Source organism: Squalius cephalus (assembly GCF_949319135.1).
Source record: "Squalius cephalus genome assembly, chromosome: 22".
Taxonomy (NCBI): Eukaryota; Metazoa; Chordata; class Actinopteri; order Cypriniformes; family Leuciscidae; genus Squalius; species Squalius cephalus.
Genome location: NC_137143.1, coordinates 32,583,712 through 32,606,211, shown reverse-complemented (window position 1 = coordinate 32,606,211; position 22,500 = coordinate 32,583,712). Strand labels below are relative to the sequence as shown.

Genomic DNA, 22,500 nt, shown 5'->3' with positions numbered 1-22,500 from the left:
TGGAGGTTTGCTGGCCTGCCGAACAATGCCAAGCTGGAGGTGGTGGTGTGTGTACGGCAGCCGGCGGGAGCCGAGAGCGCGGTGTGTGACCTGTGTGTGTGTGTGACCTGTGTGTGTACGGCAGCCGGCGGGAGCCGAGAGCGGTGTGTGTGTGTGTGTGTGTGTGTGTGACCTATGCTCATATGATGAGTTTATACCTCTTTCAATAACTAAAAGAAGAAAAAAAAATAGTGTAGTGTGTTGCTAGATAAAGAGTAACTGATAACTAAATAATAGCGTTTGTAGACAAACTTTGATGTTGGCTTGAGAAGCAGCCAGAACATTTGTAGTAGGTTTAACAGCTTAAAGTTGAAAGGTTTTCATTTTAAATGTTTTAAGTTTGAAATAGTTTTAGTTTAGTAGTTTTAAAAGCTATAATTCTATGAAACTGCTTCTGCTTCAACACACGCATTCAACACACGCATTCAACACACGCATTCAACACACGCATTCAACACACGCATTCAACACACGCATTCACCGCATTCAACACACGCATTCACCGCATTCAACACACGCATTCACCACACGCATTCAACACACGCATTCACCACACGCATTCAACACACGCATTCACCACACGCATTCACCACATTCAACACACGCATTCACCACACGCATTCACCACACGCATTCAACACACGCATTCAACACACGCATTCAACACACGCATTCAACACACGCATTCACCACACGCATTCAACACACGCATTCAACACACGCATTCACCACACGCATTCACCACACGCATTCACCACACGCATTCACCGCACGCATTGAATATGCATTCACACGCATTAAACACACGCATTCAACACACGCATTCACACGCATTCAACACACGCATTCAACACACGCATTCAACACACGCATTCAACACACGCATTCAACACACGCATTCAACACACGCATTCACCGCATTCAACACACGCATTCACCACACGCATTCACCACACGCATTCAACACACGCATTCAACACACGCATTCACCACACGCATTCACCACACGCATTCAACACACGCATTCAATATGCATTCACACGCATTCAACACACGCATTCAACACACGCATTCACCACACGCATTCAACACTCGCATTCACCACACGCATTCAACACACGCATTCAATATGCATTCACACGCATTCAACACACGCATTCAACACACGCATTCAACACACGCATTCACCACACGCATTCACCACACGCATTCAACACACGCATTCAATATGCATTCACACGCATTCAACACACGCATTCAACACACGCATTCAACACACGCATTCACCACACGCATTCACCACACGCATTCAACACACGCATTCAATATGCATTCACACGCATTCAACACACGCATTCAACACACGCATTCACCACACGCATTCAACACACGCATTCACCACACGCATTCACCACACGCATTCAACACACGCATTCAACACACGCATTCACCACACGCATTCAATACGCATTCACACGCATTCACACGCATTCAACACACGCATTCAACACACGCATTCAACACACGCATTCAACACACGCATTCAACACACGCATTCAACACACGCATTCAACACACGCATTCAACACACGCATTCAACACACGCATTCAACACACGCATTCAACACACGCATTCAATACGCATTCAACACACGCATTCAACACACGCATTCACCACACGCATTCAATACGCATTCACACGCATTCACACGCATTCAACACACGCATTCAACACACGCATTCACACGCATTCACTACATGCATTCACACGCATTCACACGCATTCAACACACGCATTCAACACACGCATTCAACACACGCATTCAACACACGCATTCAACACACGCATTCAACACACGCATTCAACACACGCATTCAATACGCATTCAACACACGCATTCAACACACGCATTCAATACGCATTCACACGCATTCAACACAAGCATTCACACGCATTCAACACACGCATTCAACACGCATTCAACACACGCATTCAACACAAGTATTCACACGCATTCAACACACGCATTCACACGCATTCAACACAAGCATTCACACGCATTCAACACGCATTCAACTAAACGCATTCACACGCATTCAACACACGCATTCAACGCGCGCATTCAACACACGCATTCAACACACGCATTCAACACACGCATTCAACACACGCATTCAATACGCATTCACACGCATTCAACACACGCATTCAACACAAGCATTCACACGCATTCAACACACGCATTCAACACGCATTCAACACACGCATTCAACACAAGTATTCACACGCATTCAACACACGCATTCACACGCATTCAACACAAGCATTCACACGCATTCAACACGCATTCAACACACGCATTCACACGCATTCAACACACGCATTCACACGCATTCAACACAAGCATTCACACGCATTCAACACAAGCATTCACACGCATTCAACACGCATGCATTCACACGCATTCAACACACGCATTCAACACAAGCATTCACACGCATTCAACACAAGCATTCACACGCATTCAACACAAGCATTCACACGCATTCAACACACGCATTCAACACGCATTCAACACACGCATTCAACACAAGTATTCACACGCATTCAACACAAGCATTCACACGCATTCAACACACGCATTCAACACACGCATTCAACACACGCATTCACCACACGCATTCAATACGCATTCACACGCATTCACACGCATTCAACACACGCATTCAACACACGCATTCACACGCATTCACTACATGCATTCACACGCATTCAACACACGCATTCAACGCGCGCATTCAACACACGCATTCAACACACGCATTCAACACACGCATTCAATACGCATTCAACACACGCATTCAACACACGCATTCAACACACGCATTCAACACACGCATTCAACACACGCATTCAACACACGCATTCAACACACGCATTCAATACGCATTCAACACACGCATTCAACACACGCATTCAATACGCATTCACACGCATTCAACACACGCATTCAACACAAGCATTCACACGCATTCAACACAAGCATTCACACGCATTCAACACAAGAATTTACACGCATTCAACACACGCATTCAACACGCATTCAACACACGCATTCAACACAAGTATTCACACGCATTCAACACACGCATTCACACGCATTCAACACAAGCATTCACACGCATTCAACACACGCATTCAACACGCATTCAACACACGCATTCAACACAAGTATTCACACGCATTCAACACACGCATTCAACACGCATTCAACACGCATTCAACACACGCATTCAACACAAGTATTCACACGCATTCAACACGCATTCAACTAAACGCATTCACACGCATTCAACACACGCATTCAACGCGCGCATTCAACACACGCATTCAACACACGCATTCAACACACGCATTCAACACACGCATTCAACACACGCATTCAACACACGCATTCAACACACGCATTCAACACACGCATTCACACGCATTCAACACACGCATTCACCACACGCATTCAACACAAGCATTCACACGCATTCAACACAAGCATTCACACGCATTCAACACACGCATTCAACACGCATTCAACACACGCATTCAACACAAGTATTCACACGCATTCAACACACGCATTCACACGCATTCAACACAAGCATTCACACGCATTCAACACAAGCATTCACACGCATTCAACACGCATGCATTCACACGCATTCAACACACGCATTCAACACAAGCATTCACACGCATTCAACACAAGCATTCACACGCATTCAACACAAGCATTCACACGCATTCAACACACGCATTCAACACGCATTCAACACACGCATTCAACACAAGTATTCACACGCATTCAACACAAGCATTCACACGCATTCAACACAAGCATTCACACGCATTCAACACACGCATTCAACACACGCATTCACACGCATTCAACACACGCATTCAACACACGCATTCACACACATTCAACACATGCATTCACACGCATTCAACACATGCATTCACACGCATTCACACGCATTCACACTCATTCAACACACGCATTCACGCGCATTCAACACACGCATTCAACACGCGCATTAAACACACACACATATATATATATATATATACTGTATGTATATATATATATATATATATATAAATAATACTACATAGATACTATTTATAGAAACTCTACTAAAAATGTATACGTTTAGTCAGTTTATACAAGTTTAATTTGTGGGTTTCATCAGACTTCATTTTATTATAATATATTACACAACACATCGCATCACATCACACATCACGAGACGACACAACATTTTTATTTTACAATGATTTTATGTAAGGCTAAATACTTATAGCTATAAATATTAAATCATTGAAATGTATACAATTAGTGAAACAAATCAAATAAACACATGGGAATGTGGGTAACAGTGTTGCAGATTAAGCGTAAATGAATCTGTCCCTCAGTAGTGGGAGTTCGTTTGATAGTTGTTGTAATTGGTTGTAGTTTTATATTTTTGCTAGAACAAACATTTGATGTGTTTAAAATGACCTATTTTTTCATGCAGTTGTGTAATAGTTTATAATAGCCTCCTGGGAACGCGCTTCGTTTCCACTCCGGTGTAATTAGGCCTGTTGATTATATGTTTGCACGTTCATGCTGTGTTTGTCAGTAAACATCCGCGCGCCGTTCTGGCCTGATCACATGAAAAATGAGTTTTGAACATCCTCACTTATAATATATCAGAAAAGTAAGCATGAATCATTCATTCGTATTGTTTACAGTGAGTGTAAATGCATAAACACTTCCCGAGCTTGTTATGTTTCCTTCTTCCTGTCAGGCTGTGATTGTACGAGGAGCTCGTTAGGTTATGACATCAGCGCTCCGGATCGATGACATCATCACCCCCCCCCCCCCCCCCCCCGTGTCACTTATGAAACACGTGTTTGGCACACGAGCACCGATCCCATCTGCTGTTTTATGGGAATGTGTTTATAACACCGAATGTTTGAGCGTTTGTAGCCGTACGGCTGGATGAAAGGGAAAATGAACATCACGCTCTCATTTGATTGAAAGATGATTAATGAGCGGGTTGGTCGTAAAGCATGATGGGTAAATGGGTCTTCCCGCCAGCGTTTGACGGCTGTTCTGCCTCACGCTTCAGGCATGTGGAGGGAGGAAAAATGCTCGGCGTGTCCAAGTGTGTGTTTGCGGTTCAGATCGTACACACACACACACACACACACACACACACACGCCTTGATGAGCTGCCCGGCTCCGTCTCACACACTTCTGCTCAATTACAGCATCTCCTGCACGCTTCTCAAGGTTTATCTATCAGTGGAGGCTTTTATGAAATGACTCTGGCTCTAGACGAGATTTCAGGGTTTTTATTTTCCACACTTTCTTTGAAATGCATTCAAGAGTTTTAAGACTTTTTGGATCAGCTCGATGAGATTTCTTTGTTGTCTTTTCAGTGTTTCATGGAGATAAATGCACCATTATTATTATTTGCTGTAATGATTTTCTGTGCTGAAGGTTTATTATTGTGGTGTTGTTGACTTCTGATTTCCATAAAAGTTGCGTTCTAACTTTATTTTTTACAGAATAAAACAGCCAAACATTTGTTTTGATACAATTCAGATCATTCAAACTAAAAACTAAGAATCAGTTAAGAATTTTTTTTTTTTAAAGAAATTGATACTTTTAATCATCAAGGACAATCAATGTTATAAAAGATTCTATTTCAACTGAATGTTCTTTTGAACTTTCTATTCATCAAAAAATCCTGAAAAATAAAATGCATCACGGTTTCCACAAAAATATGGAACTCTTTTTAACACTGATAATAATCATAAATGTTTCTTGATCATCAAATCATCATATTAGAGTGATTTCTGAAGGATCATGTGACACTGAAGACTGGAGTAATGATGCTGAACATTCAGCTTTGATCACAGGAATAAATTACACTTTACTGTATATTCACATAGAAAACAGATGATTTACATTATAATAATATTACACTGTTTTTACTGTAGTTTTGATTAAATAAATGCAGCCTTGCTGAGCAGAAGAGACCTTTCAAAAAACTGAATTATTTCAAACTTTTGACCTGTATTGTATTTATTTGTAGTCTAACTAGGCGAGTAATGCTGATTAATCAGATTAAAAATGTCAATATATTTTTTATAACATATTTTCCACCAGTTCTGATGTTTTGTGCTCCTCCTGTGTGTTTTCTGGTGTTCAGGTGCGGATCGCCCTGCAGATGGAGGACGGCTCTCGTCTTCAGGGCTCTTTCTCCAGTGGTCAGACGTTATGGGATCTACTGACCCACTTTCCTCAAACCAGGTGTGTGTCGTTCTGTCTGCGAGGGCTGCAGTTGTTTCATTTTTGAATGCGGAATTTATGAGGGAAATGTGCGTGTGTGTGTTCTGTCTGTGGATGTTTGTATCGATTGAAGTGAAACACATTCCTCCTGCTGAGGTTTTTAAATGCAGCCAGATCGTGTGAACCGTGAACACTGTGTTTTATGAGCTCTCAGTGCCGCTGCCAAACTCTTTAAACTGTTCTCACAGTCTCCTCCCACTGATACAGCAGGCCCCTCCCCTCACTGACCACTCCCCTTTCCCCTAACTGACCACTCCCCCTGCTCTCAAGCGATCACTGATACAGCAGGCCCCTCCCCCTCACTGACCACTCCCCTTCCCCTCACTGACCACTCCCCTTCCCCTCACTGACCACTCCCCCTGCTCTCACTCAATCGTTAGGTGTGTTGGACATCGGCTGTGTGCAGGCGGGGAGGAGTTGCAAATGGAGACGTGAAGTCGGACACTTTCTGGTTTCCGTAGTGACCGCTCACGTGGTGTTTGCATACTTTACCACAGCTGAAGTGAAATAAATGCAATATTTGCCAAATAATACACAGATGTTTCAGAGACTTTTTCATTCAATACTTTATGTACTGCTTCATACAGCGTCTGTTTGAACAAGAATAAAGTTCAACATAAGCTACTATCAATGAAGTGGAGTCTACGTTTTTTAATCAGTTTTAATTTGATAAACATGACACAATATAACATCGCAACTACATGAAAAGAGTGTTTACTGTTATACAAAACTGATTTGTGAGCTTTAGAGGAACTAAAGGTGTTCGAATAAACATGAAACACACGTGATCGCTGTCATGCGGTGAATCCGGCCAATCATGGAGCAGCTGTGTCGTCATCAGCCCTCGTGCAGCCGCTCTTGAGTTCTCCGGCTACTCTCAAATCACTCTCACGGTACTTTGATGGCATACGTCACAGTCACATGGCGTTGGCGCTGTATCAAGTCGGACAAAATTTCTCCCCCTGCTCTCACTCAACCACTGATACAGCAGGCCCCTCCCCCTCCCCTCACTGACCACTCCCCCTGCTCTCACTCAACCACTGATACAGCAGGCCCCTCCCCTCACTGACCACTCCCCCTGCTCTCACTCAACCACTGATACAGCAGGCCCCTCCCCTCACTGACCACTCCCCCTGCTCTCACTCAACCACTGATACAGCAGGCCCCTCCCCTTTTCCTCACTGACCACTCCCTCCTGCTCTCACTCAACCACTGATACAGCAGGCCCCTCCCCCTCACTGACCACTCCCCCTGCTCTCACTCAACCACTGATACAGCAGGCCCCTCCCCCTAACTGACCACTCCCCCTGCTCTCACTCAACCACTGATACAGCAGGCCCCTCCCCTTTTCCTCACTGACCACTCCCCCTGCTCTCACTCAACCACTGATACAGCAGGCCCCTCCCCTTTTCCTCACTGACCACTCCCCCTGCTCTCACTCAACCACTGATACAGCAGGGCCCTCCTCCTCCCCTCACTGACCACTCCCCCTGCTCTCGCTCAACCACTGATACAACAGGCCCCTCCCCCTCACTGACCACTCCCCCTGCTCTCACTCAACCACTGGGGCACGTTCAAGTTCAAAACGGTGCGCAACGTTTTGCTACGGTTTCCGGGTTGAACGTCATGTTTCCTGGAAACGGCGTGCACCGGTGTGCAACAGGGTTTGAGATACGTTTTCTCTTGTTTGGTGGGTGTGTCAGAACTGCAGTCCAATCAGCAGCAACATGTATATAAAGCACGCAGTATTAAAGTGAACCCGCACAGTGGGTTCAAGGAAAGTAATTTACAAATGTGTTCGATGCAACAACTGAGGATATTAGAAGACATGTTTGTCGTAAGTTTTATTGTAAAAATATAGGATATCAACATAATGATGTAGTTGTTTATATTTTTAGCTTCATTGCAAGTGTATGACATTTGGTATAGAAATAAACAATGGTAATTAAGTGCTTTTCCTAAAAATGAGAAAGAAAATACAGGTATTAAAACAGTATGAACTACAAATAAAGTCAGCATGTGAGGCTAAATAGATGTGTTTTAGTCTGAATTAGGTAAGATGTGTGCTTCCATTTCAGTTTCCACAAATCCCTTCACTCGATTGGGATGTTCTCTTTTGTTCTGGGCGGCAAGTGCAGTAACTGTAACATCGGGCATATTTTGTTGTAGTATTAAACACATATTTATACCGACTTAATCAGGCTCCGAAAATTCTTCACAAAGAACACAAAGAATGGCCTTCTCAGCTGCCATAGTTGCAACTCTTGCGTCATCAGAACAGTGTGTTCAACGCATCACCGTTTCTGTTTAAAAAAACGTTGTGTTGTGTTTTGTCGGGGCTGAACGCAGCCCTGATACAACAGGCCCCTCCCCCTCACTGACCACTCCCCCTGCTCTCACTCAACCACTGATACAACAGGCCCCTCCCCCTCACTGACCACTCCCCCTGCTCTCACTTAACCACTGATACAACAGGCCCCTCCACCTCACTGACCACTCCCCCTGCTCTCACTCAACCACTGATACAGCAGGCCCCTCCTCCTCCCCTCACTGACCACTCCCCCTGCTCTCACTCAACCACTGATACAACAGGCCCCTCCCCCTCACTGACCACTCCCCCTGCTCTCACTCAACCACTGATACAGCAGGCCCCTCCCCCTCACTGACCACTCCCCCTGCTCTCACTCAACCACTGATACAACAGGCCCCTCCCCCTCACTGACCACTCCCCCTGCTCTCACTCAACCACTGATACAACAGGCCCCTCCCCCTCACTGACCACTCCCCCTGCTCTCACTCAACCACTGATACAACAGGCCCCTCCCCCTCACTGACCACTCCCCCTGCTCTCACTCAACCACTGATACAACAGGCCCCTCCCCTCACTGACCACTCCCCCTGCTCTCACTCAACCACTGATACAACAGGCCCCTCCCCCTCACTGACCACTCCCCCTGCTCTCACTCAACCACTGATACAGCAGGCCCCTCCCCCTCACTGACCACTCCCCCTGCTCTCACTCAACCACTGATACAGCAGGCCCCTCCCCTCACTGACCACTCCCCCTGCTCTCACTCAACCACTGATACAGCAGGCCCCTCCCCCTCACTGACCACTCCCCCTGCTCTCACTCAACCACTGATACAGCAGGCCCCTCCTCCTCCCCTCACTGACCACTCCCCCTGCTCTCACTCAACCACTGATACAGCAGGCCCCTCCTCCTCCCCTCACTGACCACTCCCACTGCTCTCACTCAACCACTGATACAGCAGGCCCCTCCCCCTCCCCTCACTGACCACTCCCCCTGCTCTCACTCAACCACTGATACAGCAGGCCCCTCCTCCTCCCCTCACTGACCACTCCCACTGCTCTCACTCAACCACTGATACAGCAGGCCCCTCCCCTTTTCCTCACTGACCACTCCCCCTGCTCTCACTCAACCACTGATACAGCAGGCCCCTCCCCTTTCCTCACTGACCACTCCCCCTGCTCTCACTCAACCACTGATACAACAGGCCCCTCCCCCTCACTGACCACTCCCCCTGCTCTCACTCAACCACTGATACAACAGGCCCCCCCACACACACTGACCACTCCCCCTGCTCCCACTCAACCACTGATACAAGTACACTGAGATTCCATTTGTTTCCATGTTTTTCTCTCTGCTCTCTTTCACAAAAACAACTGCATGTGAAGTGAATATGGGTCAGTAAAAACTGGCTGCTGTTCTCGATGCAGGAATCGAATGTATATACAGTTAATGCAACACATGTGTTTTGTGTTGCCCACATGTCATCCAGCAGACGCACAGAGTCCAGTGTGTGTTTTTGTTTGTTCTCCTCCTGACAGATATTTTGATCTGTTTCCTTCCCGCAGGACGTCTGATCTGGAGCCGTCTGGTCACACACCAGTGTGTGTTTACATGAGACACGAGGTGAGACCGACCGCTTCGGTATTAAAGTCAACATCAAATCAAAATCACTTCATTTAAGATTTCTTCCTGCTGATGAACGATAAAAAATATTGACAGCCAATCAGAATCCAGCGACATATGATAAAATTGCTTATATATAGAACAATATTGTTATCATTCTTGATGTGAGCGTGCCTTTACTGTCCGATCGCATGTATTGCAGCATTAGGGTCAGTTTTGATCCAGAAGTGAACTGTGGCTTCACTTTTAGTTTAATTGAAAATATTACTTCTATTAGTTAGATTTGTCTCAAATTACTTCTGTAAAATATATTTATCCTCTTTGCAGCATCTCACACACACTATTAGGACTGAATTTTGTTGGTAAATTGTATTATGCATGCAAAAATAATTGTATTTAAAAAGAAGAAAAATTATGATTTTGAATTATGAAGACTTGCCAGACTTTCGATGTGATACACACATTCATATGTGAATGATTTACTCGCAATGTAGAGGGTTGTGCAATTCTTGAAAAGTTCTCAAATATCTCTGCAGGCATTTTCTAAAAATCTTTTTCCAGCATTATAGGACAAGTTCTAGAAAATAAAATAGTCTGAAACCTAAAAATTGACTAATATATCGACTATAAAAAATGTATATAAAAAACATTGTTTTGGTTATAGATTCTTGTTTTCCTGGTGTCCTCTACATGGGACAAATCATAAAATATTAATAAATAAAAAGTTTAAGTCAAGTTGGAGGTTATTCTAATTTATTTCCAGTGTTTTTTGTAACATTCTCTTTATCAGGTTTTCCAAGGTGCTTTTAACAAAGTGTTATGTACTTTAACAAAAAAAAAAATCTAACACAAATAAGGGTTCAGTAATTGCTGATTTCTTAAAATAATTAATTAAAGTTCTCAATACTATGTAAAAAGTATCAGGTTTTTGATGATTCTGTAAGAGATTTTTACTTCTGGGAATACAAAATATTTTTAGGATTCTAAAAAGGTCAGAAAATGAGAAGAATGTTTGCTGAATCGAGAGAGTAGAGTAGAGTTGCAGTTGTAGAGTAGAGTTGTAGAGTAGAGTTGTAGAGTAGAGTTGTAGAGTAGAGTTGTAGAGTAGAGTTGTAGAGTTGTAGAGTAGAGCTGTTGTAGAGTAGAGTTGTTGCAGAGTAGAGTAGAGTTGCTGTAGAGTAGAGTTGTAGAGTTGTAGAGTAGAGTTGCTGTAGAGTAGAGTTGCTGTAGAGTAGAGTTGCTGTAGAGTAGAGTTGCTGTAGAGTAGAGTTGCTGTAGAGTAGAGTTGCTGTAGAGTAGAGTTGCTGTAGAGTTGTTGTAGAGTAGAGTTGTTGTAGAGTAGAGTTGTTGTAGAGTAGAGTTGTTGTAGAGTAGAGTTGTTGTAGAGTAGAGTTGTTGTAGAGTAGAGTTGTTGTAGAGTAGAGTTGTTGTAGTAGTATTTTTAGGATTCTAAAAAGGTCAGAAAATGAGAAGAATGTTTGCTGAATCCGGCAGGTCTTTTTGTGGACGATTAAAACACACCAGAAAGACAGAATATTCCATTGTGTAATTAAACAGAAAGTGGTAAACACCGTTTCACGTCTTTCTGTCCTTGTTTAGGTCAGCGGTGAGGAAGCACTGAAGACGACGACTCTAAAGTCTCTGGGCCTCACGGGAGGAAGTGCCATCATACGGTGAGCTCTCAGTGCTGATGACACATCCCTGTCTGATTTCATTTGATTTATTTATTTATTTATTTATTTATTTATTGCCATAACAAACAGATTGTCTGGAATATAACCCAAGCGTTACAAAGAATGCAATACTTTGATATATGATGATATTGAATGTCTGTTAGATATGTGCTGAAAGGCTCTAGCTCCTCATGCCCTGGTGCGACAACGGATGCGGTCGCCACGCCAACGGATGCGGTCGCCACGCCAACGGATGCTGTTGCCACGCCAACGGATGCTGTTGCCACGCCAACAGATGCTGTTGCCACGCCAACGGATGCTGTTGCCAAGATGACCGTATCACAGCCGCCTCCTCCAGAACCATCAGCCTCTGTTCCCGTGGAAACCCCGGCTCCGCCCACTGAGGCCGCCGCCCCATTGAACCATCACCCTGTCAAACAGGAAGAGGAGGAGCCAAACACGAGCCGAGAGCGAACAGTGCGGCCCAAAACTAGTGAGCATCAGGTGTCCCAGATAACGGAGGACGACGAGAGACCGGGGACGTCCCAACAGTGCCGTGACTCTGCCCATTCGGCCACGCCCCCTCAGTCCCGTGGCCCCGCCCCCTCGGCCACGCCCACTGACTTCGTGCCATTTTCGGGAAGCGGACAGCGTCTGGGAGGACCTGCGGGACTGAAGAGCTCGACCTCGTGGTCCCCATGTGTGTCCGGCAGCCCTCCCAAAGCCAAAAAACCCAAACCCAGCCATGAAATCAAGGTATTATAACAAATATTAAACACTGATAATAATCATAAATGTTTCTTGAGCATCAAATCATGATATTAGAATGATTTCTGGAGGATCATGTGACACTGAAGACTGGAGTAATGATGCTGAAAATCCAGCTTTAAACACAAGGAATAAATTACATTCTAAAATGTATTACAATAGAAAACAGTCATTTGAAATTCTAATAATATTTCACAATTTTTACTGTATTTTTGATCAGATACATGCAGCCTTGTTGAACAGAAGAGACTCTTTCAGTAACATTAAAAAATCTTAATAATATTATTCCAATCTTTTGAATGGCTTTTTCATGAAAAAATCTGAATCTTCTCACACATCTCTAGCTCTTTCGTGTGTTTTTTTGTTCTCTGTAATGTTGCATTTATTTGAGAGACGGACGGTCTGTTTTTGTCAAGTCTGAATTCAATCACACATCACCACATTTAGATCCCATCACACAAACAACACGTGTTTTTCTTCATAGCTGGTCGATTATCTAGGTGTCTTGTGTTTTTACATACACACACACACACACACACACACATCTCTCTCTCAAGCTGAAGAGTTTTTGAATGTGTTTCTCGTGTCTTCTAGAGATCAGTCAGCGCCAAACAAGCGTCGAGGGATGAAGAAGAACCAGACGAATATCTGGAGGTACAAACACACGCCTCACACACACGTCGGCCTATTTAACAGTAGCGTTCAATGGAAGGCATTTTCAGTCCAATTTAAATAAAATCATTAAATCACACAAATAAACATGAAAACCAGATTAAACAGTTCATTATGGAAATTGTTTACAAAATAGGTGCCAAAATTAAAAAATTTATTTCATGCATCATCTCAGTCAGATCTAAAAATAGAAAGCATTCGATGATTTGAAATTCAGCTTCGATGCAAGAAATTGCAAATACATACAGCTTTTTATCAATGCACGCAATAATAGTTACACGATTCAAATAAAATAAATAAAATGTTCTTATATTTATATATTAATATATTTTTAAACATGCATTTATTATATTTTCCTTATTTTATTTTCTCTTTTATTTTATTTTTTAAAGTCAATTTGTATGCAGATTCTATGTAAATCAGTAGGCGGAGCTGTTTTCTATCCTTATTGCATGTTTCTCATTAATGCATATTTCTTTATCGCAGTAACGTGTCAATAACCGTGAGTGTGTGTTGAGTTAGTTGTCACATGTTAGGGTTAGCATGCTCATTGATTGTGTCTACGTCCAGCCGATCGACAGGGAGCCACTGGTCTTCCATCTGGACTCAGGAGCCCGTCGCCATGACGACAGAGAACTTCCCGACGAGTTTTTTGAGGTCACCGTGGACGACATTCGAAAGAGATTCGCCCAGCTGAAGAGCGAGAGGTGAGAACGACACACTTCTGACTCTCAGTTAGACACGAAGAGGCCGTGTGATTGACGTGTAGTGACCAAACACAGTTCACTTCCTTTGTTGTAGAGTTGTTGTAGAGTAGTCATATAGTTGTTGTAGAGTAGAGTAGTAGTTGTAGAGTAGTAGTTGTATGTAGTTGTATGTAGAGTAGTAGTTGTAGAGTAGTTGTAGAGTAGAGTTATCATATGGTTGTAGAGTAGAGTTGCTGTAGAGTAGAGTTGCTGTTATATGGTTGTAGAGTAGAGTTGCTGTAGAGTAGAGTTGCTGTAGAGTAGAGTTGCAGTAGAGTAGAGTTGCAGAGTAGAGTTGCAGAGTAGAGTTGTAGAGTAGAGTTGTAGAGTAGAGTTGTAGAGTAGAGTTGTAGAGTAGAGTTGTAGAGTAGAGTTGTAGAGTAGAGTTGTAGAGTAGAGTTGTAGAGTAGAGTTGTAGAGTAGAGTTGTAGAGTAGAGTTGTAGAGTAGAGTTGTAGAGTAGAGTTGTAGAGTAGAGTTGTAGAGTAGAGTTGCAGTAGAGCTGTTGTAGAGTAGAGCTGTTGCAGAGTAGAGTTGCTGCAGAGTAGAGTTGCTGCAGAGTAGAGTTGCTGCAGAGTAGAGTTGCTGCAGAGTAGAGTTGCTGTAGAGTAGAGTTGCAGTAGAGTAGAGTTGCAGTTGTAGAGTAGAGTTGTAGAGTAGAGTTGTAGAGTAGAGTTGTAGAGTAGAGTTGTAGAGTTGTAGAGTAGAGCTGTTGTAGAGTAGAGTTGTTGCAGAGTAGAGTAGAGTTGCTGTAGAGTAGAGTTGTAGAGTTGTAGAGTAGAGTTGCTGTAGAGTAGAGTTGCTGTAGAGTAGAGTTGCTGTAGAGTAGAGTTGCTGTAGAGTAGAGTTGCTGTAGAGTAGAGTTGCTGTAGAGTAGAGTTGCTGTAGAGTAGAGTTGCTGTAGAGTTGTTGTAGAGTAGAGTTGTTGTAGAGTAGAGTTGTTGTAGAGTAGAGTTGTTGTAGAGTAGAGTTGTTGTAGAGTAGAGTTGTTGTAGAGTAGAGTTGTTGTAGAGTAGAGTTGTTGTAGAGTAGAGTTGTTGTAGAGTAGAGTTGTTGTAGAGTAGAGTTGAGTTGTTGTAGATTGAGTAGAGTAGAGTTGTTGTAGAGTTGCTGTAGAGTAGAGTTGCTGTAGAGTAGAGTTGCTGTAGAGTTGAGTTGCTGTAGAGTTGAGTTGCTGTAGAGTTGAGTTGCTGTAGAGTAGAGTTGCTGTAGAGTAGAGTTGCTGTAGAGTAGAGTTGCTGTAGAGTAGAGTTGCGTGGTAGAGTAGAGTTGCGTGGTTGTAGAGTAGAGTTGCGTGGTTGTAGAGTAGAGTTGTTGTAGAGTAGAGTTGTTGTAGAGTAGAGTTGCTGTAGAGTAGAGTTGCTGTAGAGTAGAGTTGAGTGGTTGTAGAGTAGAGTTGTTGTAGAGTAGAGTTGTTGTAGAGTAGAGTTGCTGTAGAGTAGAGTTGCTGTAGAGTAGAGTTGCTGTAGAGTAGAGTTGCTGTAGAGTAGAGTTGCTGTAGAGTAGAGTTGCTGTAGAGTAGAGTTGCGTGGTTGTAGAGTAGAGTTGCGTGGTTGTAGAGTAGAGTTGCGTGGTTGTAGAGTAGAGTTGCGTGGTTGTAGAGTAGAGTTGCGTGGTTGTAGAGTAGAGTTGTTGTAGAGTAGAGTTGTTGTAGAGTAGAGTTGTTGTAGAGTAGAGTTGTTGTAGAGTTGTTGTAGAGTAGAGTTGTTGTAGAGTAGAGTTGTTGTAGAGTTTCTGTAGAGTAGAGTTGCTGTAGAGTAGAGTTGCTGTAGAGTAGAGTTGCTGTAGAGTAGAGTTGCTGTAGAGTAGAGTTGCTGTAGAGTAGAGTTGCTGTAGAGTAGAGTTGAGTGGTTGTAGAGTAGAGTTGTTGTAGAGTAGAGTTGCTGTAGAGTAGAGTTGCTGTAGAGTAGAGTTGCTGTAGAGTAGAGTTGCTGTAGAGTAGAGTTGCTGTAGAGTAGAGTTGCTGTAGAGTAGAGTTGAGTGGTTGTAGAGTAGAGTTGCTGTAGAGTAGAGTTGCTGTAGAGTAGAGTTGCTGTAGAGTAGAGTTGCTGTAGAGTAGAGTTGCTGTAGAGTAGAGTTGCTGTAGAGTAGAGTTGCTGTAGAGTAGAGTTGCTGTAGAGTAGAGTTGCTGTAGAGTAGAGTTGCTGTAGAGTTGAGTTGCTGTAGAGTAGAGTTGCTGTAGAGTAGAGTTGAGTTGCTGTAGAGTAGAGTTGCTGTAGTGTAGAGTTGCTGTAGTGTAGAGTTGCTGTAGTGTAGAGTTGCTGTAGTGTAGAGTTGCTGTAGTGTAGAGTTGCTGTAGAGTTGTTATAGAGTAGAGTAGAGTAGAGTTGCTGTAGAGTAGAGTTGCTGTAGAGTAGAGTTGCTGTAGAGTAGAGTTGAGTGGTTGTAGAGTAGAGTTGCTGTAGAGTAGAGTTGCTGTAGAGTAGAGTTGCTGTAGAGTAGAGTTGCTGTAGAGTAGAGTTGAGTGGTTGTAGAGTAGAGTTGCTGTAGAGTTGTTATAGAGTAGAGTAGAGTAGAGTTGTTGTAGAGTAGAGTTGAGTGGTTGTAGAGTAGAGTTGCTGTAGAGTAGAGTTGCTGTAGAGTAGAGTTGCTGTAGAGTAGAGTTGCTGTAGAGTAGAGTTGCTGTAGAGTAGAGTTGAGTGGTTGTAGAGTAGAGTTGAGTGGTTGTAGAGTAGAGTTGCTGTAGAGTTGAGTTGAGTTGCTGTAGAGTAGAGTTGCTGTAGAGTAGAGTTGCTGTAGAGTAGAGTTGCTGTAGTGTAGAGTTGCTGTAGAGTAGAGTTGCTGTAGAATAGAGTTGCTGTAGTGTAGAGTTGCTGTAGTGTAGAGTTGCTGTAGAGTAGAGTTGAGTTGCTGTAGAGTAGAGTTGCTGTAGAGTAGAGTTGCTGTAGAGTAGAGTTGCTGTAGAGTAGAGTTGCTGTAGAGTAGAGTTGCTGTAGAGTAGAGTTGCTGTAGTGTAGAGTTGCTGTAGTGTAGAGTTGCTGTAGTGTAGAGTTGCTGTAGTGTAGAGTTGAGTTGCTGTAGAGTTGAGTTGCTGTAGAGTAGAGTTGCTGTAGAGTAGAGTTGAGTTGCTGTAGAGTTGCTGTAGAGTAGAGTTGCTGTAGAGTAGAGTTGCTGTAGTGTAGAGTTGCTGTAGAGTAGAGTTGCTGTAGAATAGAGTTGCTGTAGTGTAGAGTTGCTGTAGTGTAGAGTTGCTGTAGTGTAGAGTTGCTGTAGTGTAGAGTTGCTGTAGTGTAGAGTTGCTGTAGTGTAGAGTTGTTGTAGAGTAGAGTTGTTGTAGAGTAGAGTTGTTGTAGAGTAGAGTTGCTGTAGAGTAGAGTTGCTGTAGAGTAGAGTTGCTGTAGAGTAGAGTTGTTATAGAGTAGAGTAGAGTTGCTGTAGAGTAGAGTTGCTGTAGAGTTGCTGTAGAGTAGAGTTGCTGTAGAGTAGAGTTGCTGTAGAGTAGAGTTGCTGTAGAGTAGAGTTGAGTGGTTGTAGAGTAGAGTTGTTGTAGAGTAGAGTTGCTGTAGAGTAGAGTTGCTGTAGAGTAGAGTTGCTGTAGAGTAGAGTTGCTGTAGAGTAGAGTTGCTGTAGAGTAGAGTTGAGTGGTTGTAGAGTAGAGTTGCTGTAGAGTAGAGTTGCTGTAGAGTAGAGTTGCTGTAGAGTAGAGTTGCTGTAGAGTAGAGTTGCTGTAGAGTAGAGTTGCTGTAGAGTAGAGTTGCTGTAGAGTAGAGTTGCTGTAGAGTAGAGTTGAGTTGCTGTAGAGTAGAGTTGCTGTAGAGTAGAGTTGCTGTAGAGTAGAGTTGCTGTAGAGTAGAGTTGCTGTAGAGTAGAGTTGCTGTAGAGTAGAGTTGAGTGGTTGTAGAGTAGAGTTGCTGTAGAGTAGAGTTGCTGTAGAGTTGAGTTGCTGTAGAGTTGAGTTGCTGTAGAGTAGAGTTGCTGTAGAGTAGAGTTGAGTTGCTGTAGAGTAGAGTTGCTGTAGAGTAGAGTTGCTGTAGTGTAGAGTTGCTGTAGTGTAGAGTTGCTGTAGTGTAGAGTTGCTGTAGTGTAGAGTTGCTGTAGTGTAGAGTTGCTGTAGAGTTGTTATAGAGTAGAGTAGAGTAGAGTTGTTGTAGAGTAGAGTTGCTGTAGAGTAGAGTTGCTGTAGAGTAGAGTTGAGTGGTTGTAGAGTAGAGTTGCTGTAGAGTAGAGTTGCTGTAGAGTAGAGTTGCTGTAGAGTAGAGTTGCTGTAGAGTAGAGTTGAGTGGTTGTAGAGTAGAGTTGCTGTAGAGTAGAGTTGCTGTAGAGTAGAGTTGCTGTAGAGTAGAGTTGCTGTAGAGTAGAGTTGCTGTAGAGTAGAGTTGCTGTAGAGTAGAGTTGAGTGGTTGTAGAGTAGAGTTGCTGTAGAGTTGTTATAGAGTAGAGTAGAGTAGAGTTGTTGTAGAGTAGAGTTGCTGTAGAGTAGAGTTGCTGTAGAGTAGAGTTGAGTGGTTGTAGAGTAGAGTTGCTGTAGAGTAGAGTTGCTGTAGAGTAGAGTTGCTGTAGAGTAGAGTTGCTGTAGAGTAGAGTTGAGTGGTTGTAGAGTAGAGTTGCTGTAGAGTTGAGTTGCTGTAGAGTAGAGTTGCTGTAGAGTAGAGTTGAGTTGCTGTAGAGTAGAGTTGCTGTAGAGTAGAGTTGCTGTAGTGTAGAGTTGCTGTAGAGTAGAGTTGCTGTAGAATAGAGTTGCTGTAGAGTAGAGTTGCTGTAGTGTAGAGTTGCTGTAGTGTAGAGTTGCTGTAGTGTAGAGTTGCTGTAGTGTAGAGTTGCTGTAGTGTAGAGTTGCTGTAGAGTTGTTATAGAGTAGAGTAGAGTAGAGTTGTTGTAGAGTAGAGTTGTTGTAGAGTAGAGTTGCTGTAGAGTGGAGTTGCTGTAGAGTAGAGTTGCTGTAGAGTAGAGTTGCTGTAGAGTAGAGTTGCTGTAGAGTAGAGTTGCTGTAGAGTAGAGTTGTTATAGAGTAGAGTAGAGTTGCTGTAGAGTAGAGTTGCTGTAGAGTTGCTGTAGAGTAGAGTTGCTGTAGAGTAGAGTTGCTGTAGAGTAGAGTTGCTGTAGAGTAGAGTTGAGTGGTTGTAGAGTAGAGTTGTTGTAGAGTAGAGTTGTTGTAGAGTAGAGTTGCTGTAGAGTGGAGTTGCTGTAGAGTAGAGTTGCTGTAGAGTAGAGTTGCTGTAGAGTAGAGTTGCTGTAGAGTAGAGTTGTTATAGAGTAGAGTAGAGTTGCTGTAGAGTAGAGTTGCTGTAGAGTTGCTGTAGAGTAGAGTTGCTGTAGAGTAGAGTTGCTGTAGAGTAGAGTTGCTGTAGAGTAGAGTTGAGTGGTTGTAGAGTAGAGTTGTTGTAGAGTAGAGTTGTTGTAGAGTAGAGTTGCTGTAGAGTAGAGTTGCTGTAGAGTAGAGTTGCTGTAGAGTAGAGTTGCTGTAGAGTAGAGTTGCTGTAGAGTAGAGTAGAGTTGCTGTAGAGTAGAGTTGCTGTAGAGTAGAGTTGCTGTAGAGTAGAGTTGCTGTAGAGTAGAGTTGCTGTAGAGTAGAGTTGAGTTGCTGTAGAGTAGAGTTGCTGTAGTGTAGAGTTGCTGTAGTGTAGAGTTGCTGTAGTGTAGAGTTGCTGTAGTGTAGAGTTGCTGTAGAGTAGAGTAGAGTTGCTGTAGAGTAGAGTAGAGTTGCTGTAGAGTAGAGTTGCTGTAGAGTAGCTGTAGAGTAGAGTTGAGTTGCTGTAGAGTAGAGTTGCTGTAGAGCAGAGTTGCTGTAGAGTAGAGTTGCTGTAGAGTAGAGTTGCTGTAGAGTAGAGTTGCTGTAGAGTAGAGTTGCTGTAGTGTAGAGTTGCTGTAGTGTAGAGTTGCTGTAGTGTAGAGTTGCTGTAGTGTAGAGTTGCTGTAGAGTTGTTATAGAGTAGAGTAGAGTAGAGTTGTTGTAGAGTAGAGTTGCTGTAGAGTAGAGTTGCTGTAGAGTAGAGTTGCTGTAGAGTAGAGTTGCTGTAGAGTTGCTGTAGAGTAGAGTTGCTGTAGAGTGCATTATTAGAGTAGAGTTTCTGTAGAGTGCATTATTATTTCTGGAAGTATTTTTCCCTTAGGGATTTTAAAAAAGAGGTTATCTAATGAGTTATGATACATGAACCAAGCCAATCACAACACTACAAACTCTGATTTGAAACAAAAAAGGTTTTGTAAAATCAGAAAAAAAGACAAGACTTTGAACTTAACAGCTTTAGTGACGGATGAAACTACAATCCCATGAAGCACTGCAAAACAATGGACAAATATAAAACTACTAATTTACAAATGTTGATTATATGTATAAAAACAACATATTTAAAGCGTATTGCAATATATAAAGGTAGGGAGATAGACTTGATTACGTCATTCGCAGTGCATCATGGGAGTGGGCGGAGCTAAAGAGATCTTTTGGCACGTGTTGCTTTGTTCGACTCTGATTGGTGGTATTTTACTAAATAAGCTGAATTAATGCAGTCAACTGGCAGTTTAACTTCCAGAACCAGAATGTTCTGCTCTATTGTAAAGCTCTATTGTTAATTGAAATCAAGTATAAATATTAGATAAAAAGCATTATATTATAAATATTGTATATTATATTGTGTTTCTGGATGGATCTTCTGTCTGTTTCAGGAGGGCGTTTGAAGAAGCTCCTCTCATGACGAAATCTCTCCGAGAGTCTCAGATGAAGGAGAAGCTGGACCGGTACCCGAAGGTGCGTGTGCGTGCGTGCGTGCGTGCGTGCGTGTGTGTGTGTGTGTGTGTGTGTGTGTGTGTGCGCGTGTGTGTGTCGTCTGCCCAGCGCTGATCATGTGATCAGTCATGTGACTGGATTCGTACGGTTCTCCTGTTCTCAGGTGGCGCTGAGGGTCCAGTTTCCAGACCGCCAGGTTCTGCAGGGCTTCTTCAGGCCGCTAGAAACAGGTCAGATCCGACTCTGGCTTTGTTTGGTTTTTAATTTTTTTGTAATTTTATTTGATCTTTTATTATTTTCTTTATGTTTGTTGTATACAATTTTTTTTTCTTTATCTTTTGTTCTGTTCTATTAGGTTGTGTAGTTTTTTTTTATTGTTTTGTATTTTATTTTATTTTATTATATTATTATTCATTCTTTATGTTGTGTTTTGTTTATTTGTATGAAATATTTAATTATTTTATGTTTATTATTATTATTTTTCATTTTCTTTTTATTTATCTTTTATATTATTTTATTTCTTTTCTTGATGATTTGTGTTCACAGCAGATGTTTGTCTGTTTTCCAGTTGCTGCTCTGAGAAGTTTCATCAGATCTCACCTCCAGGACCAACAGCTGCAGTTTTACCTGTGTGAGTTTACCACACACACACACACACACACACACACACACACACACACACACGCACACACACACACACACGCACCGATGTAGTCCTATGATGTGTATGTTTAATCTGCGTATTTTGTATTTTCCAGTTGTTGCGCCGCCCAAAACCATCCTTGACGACCCGACTGCCACTCTGTTCCAGGTGAGACTGAGAGTGTGTCCTTTAGACATCAGGTCATTCTGAACTACAGTGTGTGTGTGTGTGTGTGTGTGTGTGTGTGTGTGTGTGTGTGTGTGTGTGTGTGTGTGTGTGTGTGTGTGTGTGTGTGTGTGTGCGCGTGCGCGTGTGTGTGTGTGTGTGTGTGGTAAACTCACACAGGTAAAACTGCAGCTGTTGGTCCTGCAGGTGAGATCTGATGAAAGTGTGTGTGTGTGTGTGTGTGCGTGTGTGTGCGCGTGTGTGTGCGTGAGTGCGAGTGCGTGTGCGTGTGCGTGTGAGTGTGTGTGTGTGTGTGTGAGTGAGTGAGTGAGTGAGTGAGTGAGTGAGTGAGTGTGTGTGTGTGTGTGTGTGTGTGTGTGTGTGTGTGTGTGTGTGTGTGTGTGTGTGTGTGTGTGTGTGTGTGTGTGTGTGTGAGTGAGTGAGTGAGTGTGTGTGTGTGTGTGTGTGTGAGCGAGTGCGAGTGTGTGTGTCCGTTACTGCTGTACTGTGATGTCAGGTTGATACAGTGATGATTCCCGTCAGAGGTCAGAGGTCACAGGTGTTGTTGTGTAACATCTGTCTCATGATCTTAAGAGGCACAAACAGGATGTTCTCGCTCACTTTCCGTCATGTAATGGAAAGAATGTTTTCCACACGCACACACACACACACACACATGCGCGCACACACACACACACACACACACACACACACGCGAGCGTCTCTTGAATCGGGGTCTCTGAGGACAGACGCCCCTCGGCCCGTTCAAACACATTGTTTCCTTTTCAAAGAGTTCTAA

The 22,500-nt window shown here is 43.2% G+C and overlaps 1 protein-coding gene across 1 annotated transcript in view; it reads left to right on the top strand.

Annotated features, from left to right (window-relative positions):
- aspscr1 (ASPSCR1 tether for SLC2A4, UBX domain containing) overlaps nucleotides 1–22,500 on the top strand; it is a 29,396-nt gene that overhangs the window by 1,176 nt on the left and 5,720 nt on the right. The window contains exons 3-13 of the mRNA XM_079857183.1: nucleotides 1–81; nucleotides 6,298–6,398; nucleotides 10,314–10,371; nucleotides 11,971–12,044; nucleotides 12,209–12,800; nucleotides 13,407–13,466; nucleotides 14,055–14,191; nucleotides 20,833–20,914; nucleotides 21,057–21,123; nucleotides 21,462–21,524; nucleotides 21,652–21,704. The exon at nucleotides 1–81 is cut by the window's left edge and continues 34 nt beyond it. Coding sequence (XP_079713309.1) covers nucleotides 1–81; nucleotides 6,298–6,398; nucleotides 10,314–10,371; nucleotides 11,971–12,044; nucleotides 12,209–12,800; nucleotides 13,407–13,466; nucleotides 14,055–14,191; nucleotides 20,833–20,914; nucleotides 21,057–21,123; nucleotides 21,462–21,524; nucleotides 21,652–21,704 — 1,368 coding nt within the window. The remainder of the gene's footprint in view (nucleotides 82–6,297; nucleotides 6,399–10,313; nucleotides 10,372–11,970; nucleotides 12,045–12,208; nucleotides 12,801–13,406; nucleotides 13,467–14,054; nucleotides 14,192–20,832; nucleotides 20,915–21,056; nucleotides 21,124–21,461; nucleotides 21,525–21,651; nucleotides 21,705–22,500) is intronic.